We start from the raw sequence: 12,684 nt of genomic DNA, 5'->3' as shown, positions 1-12,684 counted from the left end.
TTAGGCAGGCAGAAGTCCTGAAGGCTGACATGACAGGTATTGGCTGGCTCTTTTGTTCTTCACAACTTATTTTATACCATTAAATTAAGGGAAGTGTATCATCTTATTATACTACTTGTAGTTCTGTCCTGGTTGCCAGAGGGGATGATAACTTACTATTTATTTTAAATATTTATTGTTTTTATACTTTGAATTCTTACTTAGATGGCTTGTCAAAATTTTTATGTAATCTGTGCTACACTGAGTTGAATATTACTTAATTTAATGCATATACTCATTTAATTTTTACAAACTATTTATCAGCTACTTACGAGATACAGAAAAAATAATTCATATACCATATAAACACAAATATCTCATGGTATTAGATTTATATCTTCCTGTTTATAATTCCCCAAACTTGAATAGTAGGTAAACCTTCAGAAAAAAATGTTTGCAGGAAAACTCTTACAAATTGAAAGTCCTTGAAATTGAATGAGCTACCTTGCCACTTTTCTTTCTTTTTTGTTTTGAATAACAGCCAAGGTGTTTTTGAAAGAATAACTGGAATTAGTCACTAAAAGGAGCAGATGAATTTAACTCCAAAATTAGGAAATATATGGCAATAACTATGTAGTGATCAATATGTTCTCTGTAACAGCATAACAGCAATATGCTTTCTATAACCGTCCTAAAATGTAAAAAAACAATAAGTGCTAATGGATCTCATCCTAATTTTTGAAGATTTTAGTTCTGCAGTGAAACCTGCAAAGAAGAGTTAAACTTGTAAGCAGCATACCTGCCATAATTTACAACCAAGAGGAAATGGGCTATTTAGATCTCTTTTTCTCAATCTGTAGAATTGCAGGCTAATGTTCTAAGAATTTTAGATAATCTCATTGTCATCTTGCTCAAGGAAAAAAAGGGAAAAAAAGGCAAAAACACTTTTTATAGGTTTATAGTTCTTCCCATTATTAACATAACTGTCATCATCTTCCATACTATGGATTCTGATGTCAGCTCTGAGCTACTGTATTATGCTCTTGTATGGGCATTGTAAACATAATCTATATTGCGTGACAGAAATTGTGCACGGAACAATGTTAAGCCATCTATATACCTTTTACATTTTCTTAACTCTTGAACACCCTCAGTAAGTAGGCTTAGGGTTTGACTTTTGTAGGGGACATTTGACCTGCCCAGAAGGTGACCTGTCCTTAAGATATTAAGTCTGCTCATTTAAATGATAGTCTCACTGATAGGTCAGAGTTAATGATCCCTTACATTCCTTTTCCTGCAATCAGTGAATTGAAGCAGGGTTGAATAAATCTATAAATCTATTTATTTAGTCATTAAAAGCTTAATAAGGAAGGGACCGAGACCCTGATACCAAAAAATAGACCCTATTTTTTAGTAGCCAGCAAACTCTTGTAAAGATTAACTCTGATGTCTGGGAGATTCTGTGTGCAGAATAGGATTATGGTGGCTGTAGATACTAATAGCAGACCTAAAGAAGAGTGAAGATTATGCCATTGTGCAGCGGCAAAATACTAAATGCAACCAGACAGGCTAGCTAGCAGCCGGAAATATATAATTGAAAAGTCCATTATTAAGTTCTTCTATTGAGGCAGCTCACTGTCAATTATTGCACTCATAAGCCTAGTAATCGGAAAGGCTAATGTGCCTTGTAGGACTCTGGCAGACAATATGGCCCCAATTTGGTATTACATATAGTTATAGCCTGACTTTCTGATTTCATCTTGCACCCAGTCTCTCATTTGGCCTCTTGAGCAGTTTAATCACTGTCTGCTACTGGTCCTCATTTGCATTAAATAGCAAGTGTGTATTGCTCACAAAAGTGTCTTGGCAAGCAGTCTACCGATTGTTAAAATAACACTCACTGTCAAGACTTTATTGGCTTGACATACATAGGAGAGTAGGAGTAATAGCAGAATGCCCAAACAGCTGCTGGATTGTGAGCTGACAGGAGGATTCTGTAAGGACAATTGTGAGAATGATTCAAAAGAAAAAGAGAAAAGCTGCTTTGGACAAAGAGATATAGTTATGAGAGTAAACAGACCAACTTGGCAGTCCATCATTTCAAATGGGGTCACTTATTATGAGGCATATGGCTTCCTATGGTATGAATGCATAGAAATCCAAACCAAGATCAAAGGGTGAACCGTTCTCTTTTTTTAAGCCTTTTTCATTTCATGGCGTTATTTCAAAACTAAAAGACAAGTACAGAAGCATTTTGAAACAGATGTAGTCATTAGCCAAAAGGTAAAAGTCATCTGAAATGTAGTAGTATAAAACTTCTGTAGCTGTCTGTGATATCTGTTTAAAGCATGTTTTTGCTTTGGGGAATGGAGAGTGAAGGAATTCTTGGTGTGGCATAATGGTCTTAACTATCTGTTTATCTATCTACTGTTCTGTTTTTGTTTTGTTACTCAGATTCTAAACTGGGTCCAGCCGAGGTCTGGACATCCAGGCAGGCTCTGCAGGACCTGTACCAGAAGATGCTGGTTACTGATTTGGAATACGCTTTAGACAAGAAAGTAGAACAGGATCTGTAAGTATTACCATTTGGGATGTCCCTGTAAGATCAGGAATCTCACCAAGACTTTAGAATAGAAGAGAACAATTTGGTTGTTTCTTTTTAACCTATTTCAGAGTAAGCTTTTTCAATGAAAAAAAAAAGGAAAAATTCTAATACTTGTGATCTTTTTGAACAAAATATTTGACCATTGATATTACTTTAGATACAGTCTTAGGTAGCAAGAGGAGAAATGTTTAGAGTTGAGTTTCATTAAGGTCTTCAGGGCGTATCGTAAAAACAAATTTGTATGTGTTTCAAGTACTAAGAGACAGTGTTTGGATTCTCTGTATTGTATTCAGTCCTATATTTGAGCCATGATTTAATAAAAGAAATACGAAGTAGGCTTTCTTTGATAAATATGATTCTATAAGTTTCTCCCAAAGGAAAATGTGTTTACATTGTAAGGAAAGTTCTTCCTTTTAATCCAATAAATAGGTATTTCCTTTTTTTCCCCCCTAATAAGACTAAAGAAAGATTTTGTATATTTAGGCTGTTCCACTCATTCTTTCTATTAGGGGTGAAATGGCAGATGACCAGATTCCCAACTGAGTAAATAAATGTCTTTCATGGAAGGCCTTGCCTTATAAATTGGAACAAGGACATTAGCCTGGTGGAAAATTAAAAATCAAGAATATTCTGTTTAATAATGCCTGTTACCCTAAGTAGTGGTGAAGATTAGTTTTTCCTATATTGCACACCTAACCTTTATATTGTTAGGAGATCTAGTAATAGAGCTTAATCACAACCACTCAAACCCATATTTTTGATATTAGAGTCATGGATAAGATGGCATCAAAAATGCTAAGGGAGTGATTGATTGCCCTCATAAATCATTAAAAACCCCAGTGCTTCAAAAGAGCCTCAAAAGCTGCCGTTGATAAAGAATTAGGTACTTTCCAGGTAGGTTGTAAACCCTTTATCTATCTGTGTTTGCTTCCTTCAGCCAGTAATATCTTCCCTCCATCCTAGTTCCCTTTTTTTGTTTTGTTTCTTTGTGATTTCCCCTGTGATTTCCAAATTAGGGAGTGACTGTATTTCACCATAACTGAATTTAAAATGATTCTCTATACAATTCGATTAATGAAAGGCATTTTATAACAGGATTTTGGTGTGCCATATTTCAGCATTGTGTTGTTTCTTAGTTTGAATAGCCAAAATTGAAATGTCAAAATGAGTTTATATTTCAAGCTCTAACGAAAATATTAACCCCAAGAGAAATAAACAAACTGTTAAATAGAACTAGAACTGAGTGCTGTGGGAAATAAGTTTTAGAGAAATAAGAGATATGGCTTAATATTTACAAAAAAAACTCCCCCACCCCCACCCCCAGACATGCCACTTGATACAGAGAACACATAATTTTTGACACAATGGTGCAATGTATGGAAATTTGTTAATAGCTTGCTTTTACTTTGGTCTTGCCACTGTAGTTCTAATTTTGTACCAGGATTCCTAAATAGGTTCTAAGTCTAGTAGCCCTAAAAGATTAATAACTGAAGCCACAGTCTGATTATTCGAACATTTGGTAAGTGTTTACTAAGGTCAGTTGCATTCTACTGCTTGTCTAGTCTTGTTCAAAGGGGAGCATAAAGTTATTTAAGTGAATAACTTTAATGCAGGTTTACTGTCTAGTGTGTTATAATTATAACAAACAGTTCTTTCTTGTTCTCAGGGGGACCAGTGTCTGCCCAGTGAGTCACTGCTATACCAAATAGAATTACATTTTGTTTTCAGCTGGAATCATGCCTTTAAGAATCAGATCACAACACTACAAGGCCAGGCAAAGAATCGAGCAAACCCGAATCGGAGTGAAGTTCAGGCAAACCTTTCTCTGTTCCTAGAGGCAGCTAGTGGCTTCTATACTCAGGTGAGTTCTGCACTGTATACCAATTTTCCTAAAATTAGTAGTGAATAATTCTCTTTGTACACATCTTGTTCATATAAGCACTTGGGGTACCCACTGTATGGTCCATCCAGGAGTTGATCACCTATAATCTCAGATGAATCAAAATGTCTGAAATTACTTACCATAAGACCTTTAAAACAGTAAAGACTCTTAAAAAGGTGATGGAAAAAAAAAAAAAGTGATGGTTCAGCTTAAAGGTTAGAGGTATAATTGTGTGAATAAAAAAAAGGGTAATGAGAGCAAAGCCTTAGTGAAACAGCAGAAGTAGTGAGTTACAGGTGGTAGTAGAGCAAATGTAAATGTATGGGTGTAGTCATTGTGAAAGTAACAGCTATGTTTTGCCAGGTAAGAAATAGTCAAAATTTGTGATATCAAGTGAGTTTTCATAGTATTATATATACAGTAGAATTTATCTGGAGCTTCAGTGCTATTAAACTACCTAAGAAATAGAGTAGCCTTTCCTCAGTTTGAATAATAAGCTATTATTGATTGTCCTCAGAGACTTTCCTTGTCCTTAATTACATCTTGATATGACTTCTGAATCAGGCGAGGTAAAAGAATAAATAAATCTTTTTGGACAATGAATTTTATTTAAGCAGAATTCTTTAGAAATTCATCTCATCCACTTGTAATAGCATTCATAATTTAATTAATAACATGTATATAAATTCTCATCTTATAATGACAAGACAAGGTTTTGCAGATCTTGCTCCGAAAGAAATTCAAGAACCTTCTCTCTGTGCTGCTACTTGACCATTGCTACCTGTATTTTGGCTCCATTTTGGTTTTACTACTTCTTAGAATGAAGAGAAAGAAAAGACTGTTAAAAGATAGCAAATAGCCATCATCTTACAGAGATTATTTGTTTTACTTAGACTAAAACATTCATCACAGTTCATCATTGAAAGAACTCAAGTATGGTTCTTGTTCTCAAAATTCATTTTTAAATTGATGCCAACTTTTAGCAAAAGTTGATATTTCTGGAGAGGGGGATTGTGGTTTGCCACTAACTAATCCTTATTAGCAGATGTTAAAGATTAATTCATTCTACAAGTAGCTGTTAAAAGTCTACTCTTCATAAGGCACAATACTAGACACTGAGAATTGGAGAGAAAAGAGACCATCTTTAACTTTCAAGGGAATATCCAGTCTAAATGAGGAGATGGATACATTAATAGATATAGGGTTTCTTTTGGCTTTCTGATTATAAAAACATACATACTAATTTCAGAAGATTTGAAAATTATAAAAAGTCAAAAATTGTTCATTACCCTCTCATTCAGGATAAATTACTACTTTTAATATGTATGTTTCTAGTGTTTTTATACTTTTGTACGTGTTTGTACCTATTCATTCTTGTATCAGCTCTATAAACATAATGTAAGTTTTTCCTTGTATTATTAAACAGTTTGATAAGCATCTTTGTATATAAAGCATTTTCTCTAATACTGGATTACTTCCTGAGGATAGGTTCTTTTTTTTTTTTTTTTTTTTTTAAATCACTGAGTTTACGAGCTTTTTTTTTTTAACTTTTGAGTTTATTTATTTATTTATTTATGGCTGTGTTGGGTCTTCGTTTCTGTGCGAGGGCTTTCTCTAGTTGTGGCAAGTGGGGGCCACTCTTCATCGCGGTGCACGGGCCTCTCATTATCGTGGCCTCTCTTGTTGCGGAGCACAGGCTCCAGACGCGCAGGCTCAGCAACTGTGGCTCACGGGCCTAGTTGCTCCGCGTCACGTGGGATCTTCCCAGACCAGGGCTCGAACCCGCGTCCCCTGCATTGGCAGGCAGACTCTCAACCCCTGCGCCACCAGGGAAGCCCCTGAGGATAGGTTCTTCATTGGATGGTGAATTAAATCATTGGATGAGTGGAGCTTTAATACTATTGATACACATAATTGTTTTCCCAAAAGGTTATCATTTATATTTTTGTATTTCCATCAGCAGTGTACGCAAGTGTCTGTCTTGACATCCACTCACCAGTGTTAAATATTTCAATAAAGGCAAATGAATGATTAATTGAATAACTTATACTTGATAGATGGAAAATAATATTTCATTTAAAATTCAATGTAATCTACTTACTAGTGATGTTGAACTTCTTTTATATTTTATTAAATATTTGTATTTTATATAAATCATTTATTCATTTACTTTTCCCTTTCATTGTTCAGACCCTAGTTTTTTCCATGGTGATTTGTCTGAGCTTTTTCTATATAAGGGGATATTAATTTTTCTTCCTTTTTTTTTGACAAACATCTTTTTCTCCAATTTCTTCTGTTGTTCTTTCATTTTATTTAAAGTTTTTTGAAATACAGAAGTTATCAGATAGTTTTTGTTTTTACAGTACGGTTTTTTCTTTGTCCATTTGTCCATAGATTAGTGGATATTTAACAATAACAATAATACTTATATTTAAAGGAACAAATAGATATTATAATTCAAATATTAAAATTTGAAAACAACATCAATATCCTGAAATAGAGTAATGATTAAATAAATTACAGCCTATCTGAACAATGGAATTATGAAACTATTATAAATGGTATTTATGAAGTTTTTTTTTTGAAGTTTAGTTGATGTACAATATTATGTTTCAGGTGTACAACATAGTTACAATTTTTAAAGGTTATACTCTATTTATAGTTATTATAAATATTGGCTGTATTCCCTGTGCTGTATAATATATCCTTGTAGCTTATTTATTTTATACATAGTAGTTTGTACCTCTTCATCCCCTACCCCTATCTTGCCCCTCTCCCTTTCCTCTCCTAGCTGGTAACCACTAGTTTGTTCTCTATATCTGTGAGTCTGTTTCTTTTTTGTTATATTCACTGCTTTGTTGTTTTTTTAGATTCCACATATAAGTGATAACATGCAGCATTTGTCTTTCTCTGCCTGACTTATTTCATTTAACGTAATATCCTCCAAGTCCATCTGTGTTGTTGCAAGTGGCAAAATTTCATTCTTTTTTATAGCTGAGTAGTATTTCATTGTATATGTATGTATGTGGGGACACACACACACACACACACACACACACAGCGCCACACACCACATCTTCTTTATCCATTCATCTGTTGATGGACAGTTAGGTTTCTTCCATATCTTGGCAGTTGTATATAATGCTACTGTGAACATTGGGGTGCATGTATCTTTTTGAATTAGTGTTTTCATTTTTTTTGGATTTATGCCCAGGAGTGGAATTGCTGGGTCCTATGGTAGATCTGTTTCTATTTTTTTGAGAAACTTCCATACTATTTTCCACAGTGGCTGCACCAATTTACATTTCTACCAACAGTGTATGGGGGGCTCCCTTTTCTCCACATCTTCACCAGCGTTTGTTATTTGTGGTCTTTCTGATGATAGCCATTCTGACAGGTGTGAGGTGATACCTCATTGTAGTTTTAATTTGCATTTCTCTGATGATTAGCGATGTTGAGCCTCTTTTCGTGTGCCTGTTGGTCATCTGTATGTCTTCTTTGGAAAAATGTCTATTCAGGTCTTCTGCCCATTTTTTAATCTGGTTGTTTTTTGATATTAAGTTGTATGAGCTGTTTATATATTATTTTGGATATTAACCCCTTATCAGTCATATCACTTGCAAATATTTTCTCCCATTCACTAGGTTGTCTTTTCGTTTTGTTGACTGTTTCCTTTGCTCTGTGAAAGCTTTTAAGTTTAATTAGGTCCTATTTATGAAGATTTTTTTTTTTAAGATGAAATTGTGTTATTATTAAGTGAAAATCATGATGTAGAATTATGTGTGCATTTGACTCTACATGTTAATTGAATAGTCTTAGCTCAGTGGGGTATTGACAGAAACGGTATCCCACCCCCCACCCCCACTTCACTACTTTCAACTATGCTTTGTTGAATTCCAGATTCCCGTCATAACATCTTGGACAGATTTCTTACTGTTTTGATTGCTCTTAGGTTTTTAAACATAGTCCAGTTTTAAAACTCCAGTCTCACCTCCAGCTTAAATCGCTTCCTTCCCTCATGTAGTAGAAATTTAAACTGTGAACACAACTGAAGTAGGGAGGGGTAGTAGGGACTTGCTGCAGCCGGCCCTGGTGGAGGTAGAGGGAGAGCATCCACTTTCTGCAATACATTTTTATATTAGCCATTACACAGACTTGCTTGTTATCTTGAAAAATGATTCTTAACCTTTTTTTTATGATGTGATATACATGTAACACATTTCCAAGGGTTTGATTGGACATTGATAAATCCAGACAAGTAAAGCAAGAATCATCATTTTTGTTGAGGGGGCATGTTATTTGCAAAAACACTTTATAAGCAAGTCAATAATAAAATCATTCAAATGTCTCAAAATGTTGTTTTATAAAGAAAAATATATAATCTAATTTTGAAATTTATTTTTTGAAATTTTTATAATAAGCAAGCATTGATCTTTCCCCACTGCATTCCATAGGCAGTGGTTGAGTGATCACAACAGTTGTAGAATGAGCAGCAATAAACTTTTTTTCAGATCTCAACATTAATAGGACTTGTTGCTTGCATTTTTTTGTTGTTGTTGTTATTTTGGCTTGATAATTGAAACAGTCAATGATGTTGTGAACAGTAATGTTCATACATCTTTTTTGATGACATGCAGTGCAGATTAAGCTACCAGATTGGGGAGGTACACCAAGTCCAAATCATTGTACAGCCTTATAGACTAAGATGAGTTTTGAATTTTAATCTTAAGTGTAGTTGCAAGCCATTGGAAAGTAGGCAAGGGAATACCATGATAAGATTTGCATTTTTAAAAGATTACCTTGGATGTTCTGTGGAGAATGAATTAGCAGGTCAGGAATGGAAGGTAGTTAGCATGCTGCTGTAGTAATGGAAGGTTTATTAAGGGATTTTTGAAGTATAGCCAGTAGAACTTCCCGATGGTTTGGATTGGATGTGTAGAATCGGGTAAGGGAAGAGTCAAAGATGACTTGAGTTATCAGATTGAGCAGCTAGCTGGCTGGTTATACCATTTACTGAGATAGGGAACACTGAGGAGAAGGCAGCTCTATCCATGTTACATTAGAGAGATGCCTGTTTGAGAGGAGGGGTCAAATAGGTAATTAGGTAAGCTTGGAGCTCAGTGAAAAGGGCAGGGCCAGAGTAAAATTTATTATTACAATAAAGAACCTTGACTTAGACATTAGTGTTTGGCATTGAAACCCATGGGACTAGGTGGGAACAGGTTTGGCACAGGAAGAGCCACATTGCAATAGAAGAAAAGTCAGAGTGGTGCCTTGGAAGCCAGAGAGAAAAGCATTTCAACAAGAGGAAGGGGTGATCAACTCTGTTGAGTGCTACAGAGAAGTCAAGTAAGGTGATTTAAAAGTGATCAGTTAGATTTGACAATATGGAAGTCATTGGTGAAATTAATGAATACCATATTTCTTCATTTCTAAAACATTTTTCATATTTTAACACCTCTGAGATAGGGATAAGTTTACAAAAGGTGGTCAGTCACCATTTAATTGGCATTGTTTTTTTTTCTCCTCAATGTTATGGAAATAATAGTTCATCTTATAATTTATGGTATCTTGGATTTGATGAAATGTGACTTCAGTAGAGTGCTTGAGATAGAAATCTGAGTGGAGTGGATTGACAAGAGACTGATACATGATTATCCTGTGAAGATGATTTTGACTTAGATATTTTGTTAACTATTTAAAGCATGGTTCAAGGGGGACGAATTGGGAGATTGGGATTGACATATATACACTACTATGTATAAAAGAGATAACTAATGAATACCTACTATATAGCACAGGGAACTCTACTCAGTGATCTGTGGTGACTTAAATGGAAAGGAAATCTAAGAAAGAGTGGATATATGTGTACATATAACTGATTCACTTTGCTGTATAGCAGAAACTATCACAACATTGTAAAGCAGCTATACTCCAATAAAAATTTAATAAATAAATAAAATAAAGCATGATGCCTCGAGCCAGAACCAAACTCCCAGTCGAAGTAAAGATGTAACATCATGCAGTATGGGTTTTTTTTCTAAAACATCAAAGAACAGAACAGTAGAGTAGTTCTTATTCTAAGAAAATGGGAGCCAAAAAGAAAGCATTATCATTAAGTTTCTATAGTAAGTTAAAAGGTGGTATTCTATATCTTCATAGTTAGTTCTCAGTTCTTAGTGTAGAGTGAAGAGCTAATAGTATAAAAGAGTTTTCACAGAATAATTGCCAAATATAGTTTTGTTCAACTTATTAAACATATGTTTCTCTTCTTTAGTTCCACTTCGTTTCTGCCTCTAAACTAGCGCTCTCTCACCTGGAATCCTGAACCAGGAGGAACTTTTCTGGTATCTCTACCTACAACTCCTGGGTTCTGGCAAAAATTTTACTATAAGACATGCACATGAAGTTTCAACCATGCTTGATTTACTTTTCATGAACTTTCTTTTTGATAGATATTCAACCTTGCCTAATTTTCCAGTCTGTTCTTTAAGTACCTGTTGAACTCAGTTCTTTATGCTGTGTTATGTTTCTTCTTGCCATCTTCCACAGTCATCTGTTTCTGGGTTTCTTCCATTATTTGTTCCTTTCTTGTAGTTCTTGCTTTTTTATATTTCCAGACTCTAGCCATTCTGGGCACTAATTTTGTTTACTCAGTTTTATGTCAGCAAATTTCTTGCCCATTAGAAATGTACAGGTATAAGTAAAGATGTAGATAATTGCTATGCTTCATGAGAAGGGAATACAGGATTTTATATTTGGTTATGGAGGTGGTTTTTATCTTAGGAAAACGGTGGGACATTTTATATCCTTCTGAGTTGGGTGCTCAAGGTGTTTTATTTTCTATTGTGAATTCTGCACATATTAGAGTGGTGATAGAATCAAGGTATTTCTAATTCTGTAACCTTAGTCAAATGACTCGATATTTTTGTTTTCATATCCTCATCTAAAAAATGGAGCTTCGTATCTACATACTGTATTGCTACCAGTTTATCACAAGGAGAAAGTGAGACAAATGTATCAAATAACCCAGGGAGTGAAATTTATTATAAATGAAGAATATTCTGTTGGCTTATGCTGTCATGTTTCGTATCTTTCCCTCCCTTCCTCCTCTCTCCTGCTGTTTCCTCCCTACTTTATATACCTGTCTTGCTCATTTAGCTATGAACTGTTTAAGGACACAGATTTTTTTTTACTCATCTCTGTGTCTCTATTGCTTACCATGGTGTGTGATACAGTAACCAAATATGTGAATGATTACATTTGTAAGTAAATACTTGAATGAATGAGAATAGAAAGTGTAGAGCTGTGTGGGGGCCAAGAATGAAACCCTTGAGGGGATTAAGGTGGGAGGAGAAAAGCCTTTGAATGAAGGACACTGAAAAGAAATGATTGGCAAGATAAAAAGAACTAGAAAAGCTCAGTGATCAACCATGACATCAACTGTTTTAAATGTAGCAGAGAGATCCAGTAAGATGATGACTAGAAAATGTCCATTGTATTTGCTTATTTATAACCAGTTGTCATACAGACAACAGTTTCAGTAGAGTGGTTTGTGGATGTTGGAATGGGGAGAGAAGGGGTTGTGTGGAAGTCAGATCATAATAGACTAAGGAGTGAACAGGAATTGAGAAAGTAGATATGACACGTGGACTCTTTTGAAGGAATTTGGTTGAGAAGAAGAAGAGACATTAGAAGGCTGCTAAAGGAGAAATCTAGAGTCAAGGGAAAGTGCTTTTGTTCTGTGTGTTGTGTTTTTTTTTTATAATAATACTTATTGTTTATTTTTCGTGGGCAACACTTTATAGGCCACAGCAAAGAAGCTTGAGAAGTTGAAAGTAGATTTAAAAAATGAGAGGATGACAGGCAGGAGGCAGAGAAGAATGAAATAGCATGCTCAGGCAGAGAAATTATCTCTGACCGGGAAGAGGAACCCTCATACCATAAGACTAGAGAAGAAAGGAAGAAAGAGTGGGTGTTCTACATAATATCGGAAGTTCCTTCCAGATCTGTAGTACCATGAGATCTTTTGTGTATGCAAAGGCACAAGTTGACCTTGGGCTTAACAAAATAAGTCTCAAGAAACTCCTGAAGTCTGCCAAATATGTTGGTTTGTATTTAAGTCAAATTTGTGACCAACCACCAGTGTTAAATGGGTTTTGTGTGTTTCTAAGAGGAAAAGAAGATAGATAGATAGATAGATAGATAGATAGATAGA

The 12,684-nt window shown here is 34.9% G+C and overlaps 1 protein-coding gene and 1 long non-coding RNA gene across 13 annotated transcripts in view; one reads left to right on the top strand and one right to left on the bottom strand.

Moving 5' to 3' along the window:
* The window catches only part of SMG7 (SMG7 nonsense mediated mRNA decay factor), a 73,298-nt gene that overhangs the window by 33,730 nt on the left and 26,884 nt on the right, over window positions 1-12,684 (top strand). For all 12 annotated transcript variants that reach the window (XM_082472649.1, XM_082472647.1, XM_082472648.1 and 9 more), the window contains 3 exons: window positions 5-36; window positions 2,434-2,551; window positions 4,313-4,445. In XM_082472649.1, coding sequence (XP_082328775.1) covers window positions 5-36; window positions 2,434-2,551; window positions 4,313-4,445 — 283 coding nt within the window. The remainder of the gene's footprint in view (window positions 1-4; window positions 37-2,433; window positions 2,552-4,312; window positions 4,446-12,684) is intronic.
* LOC309666529 overlaps window positions 6,001-12,684 on the bottom strand; it is a 218,886-nt gene continuing 212,202 nt past the window's right edge. The window contains exon 2 of the long non-coding RNA XR_014267133.1: window positions 6,001-7,986. This is a non-coding gene — a long non-coding RNA (uncharacterized lncRNA). The remainder of the gene's footprint in view (window positions 7,987-12,684) is intronic.

This window comes from Balaenoptera physalus (assembly GCF_965194825.1).
Source record: "Balaenoptera physalus genome assembly, chromosome: 1".
Classification (NCBI taxonomy): Eukaryota; Metazoa; Chordata; class Mammalia; order Artiodactyla; family Balaenopteridae; genus Balaenoptera; species Balaenoptera physalus.
This window is presented reverse-complemented; position numbering and strand designations above follow the sequence as displayed.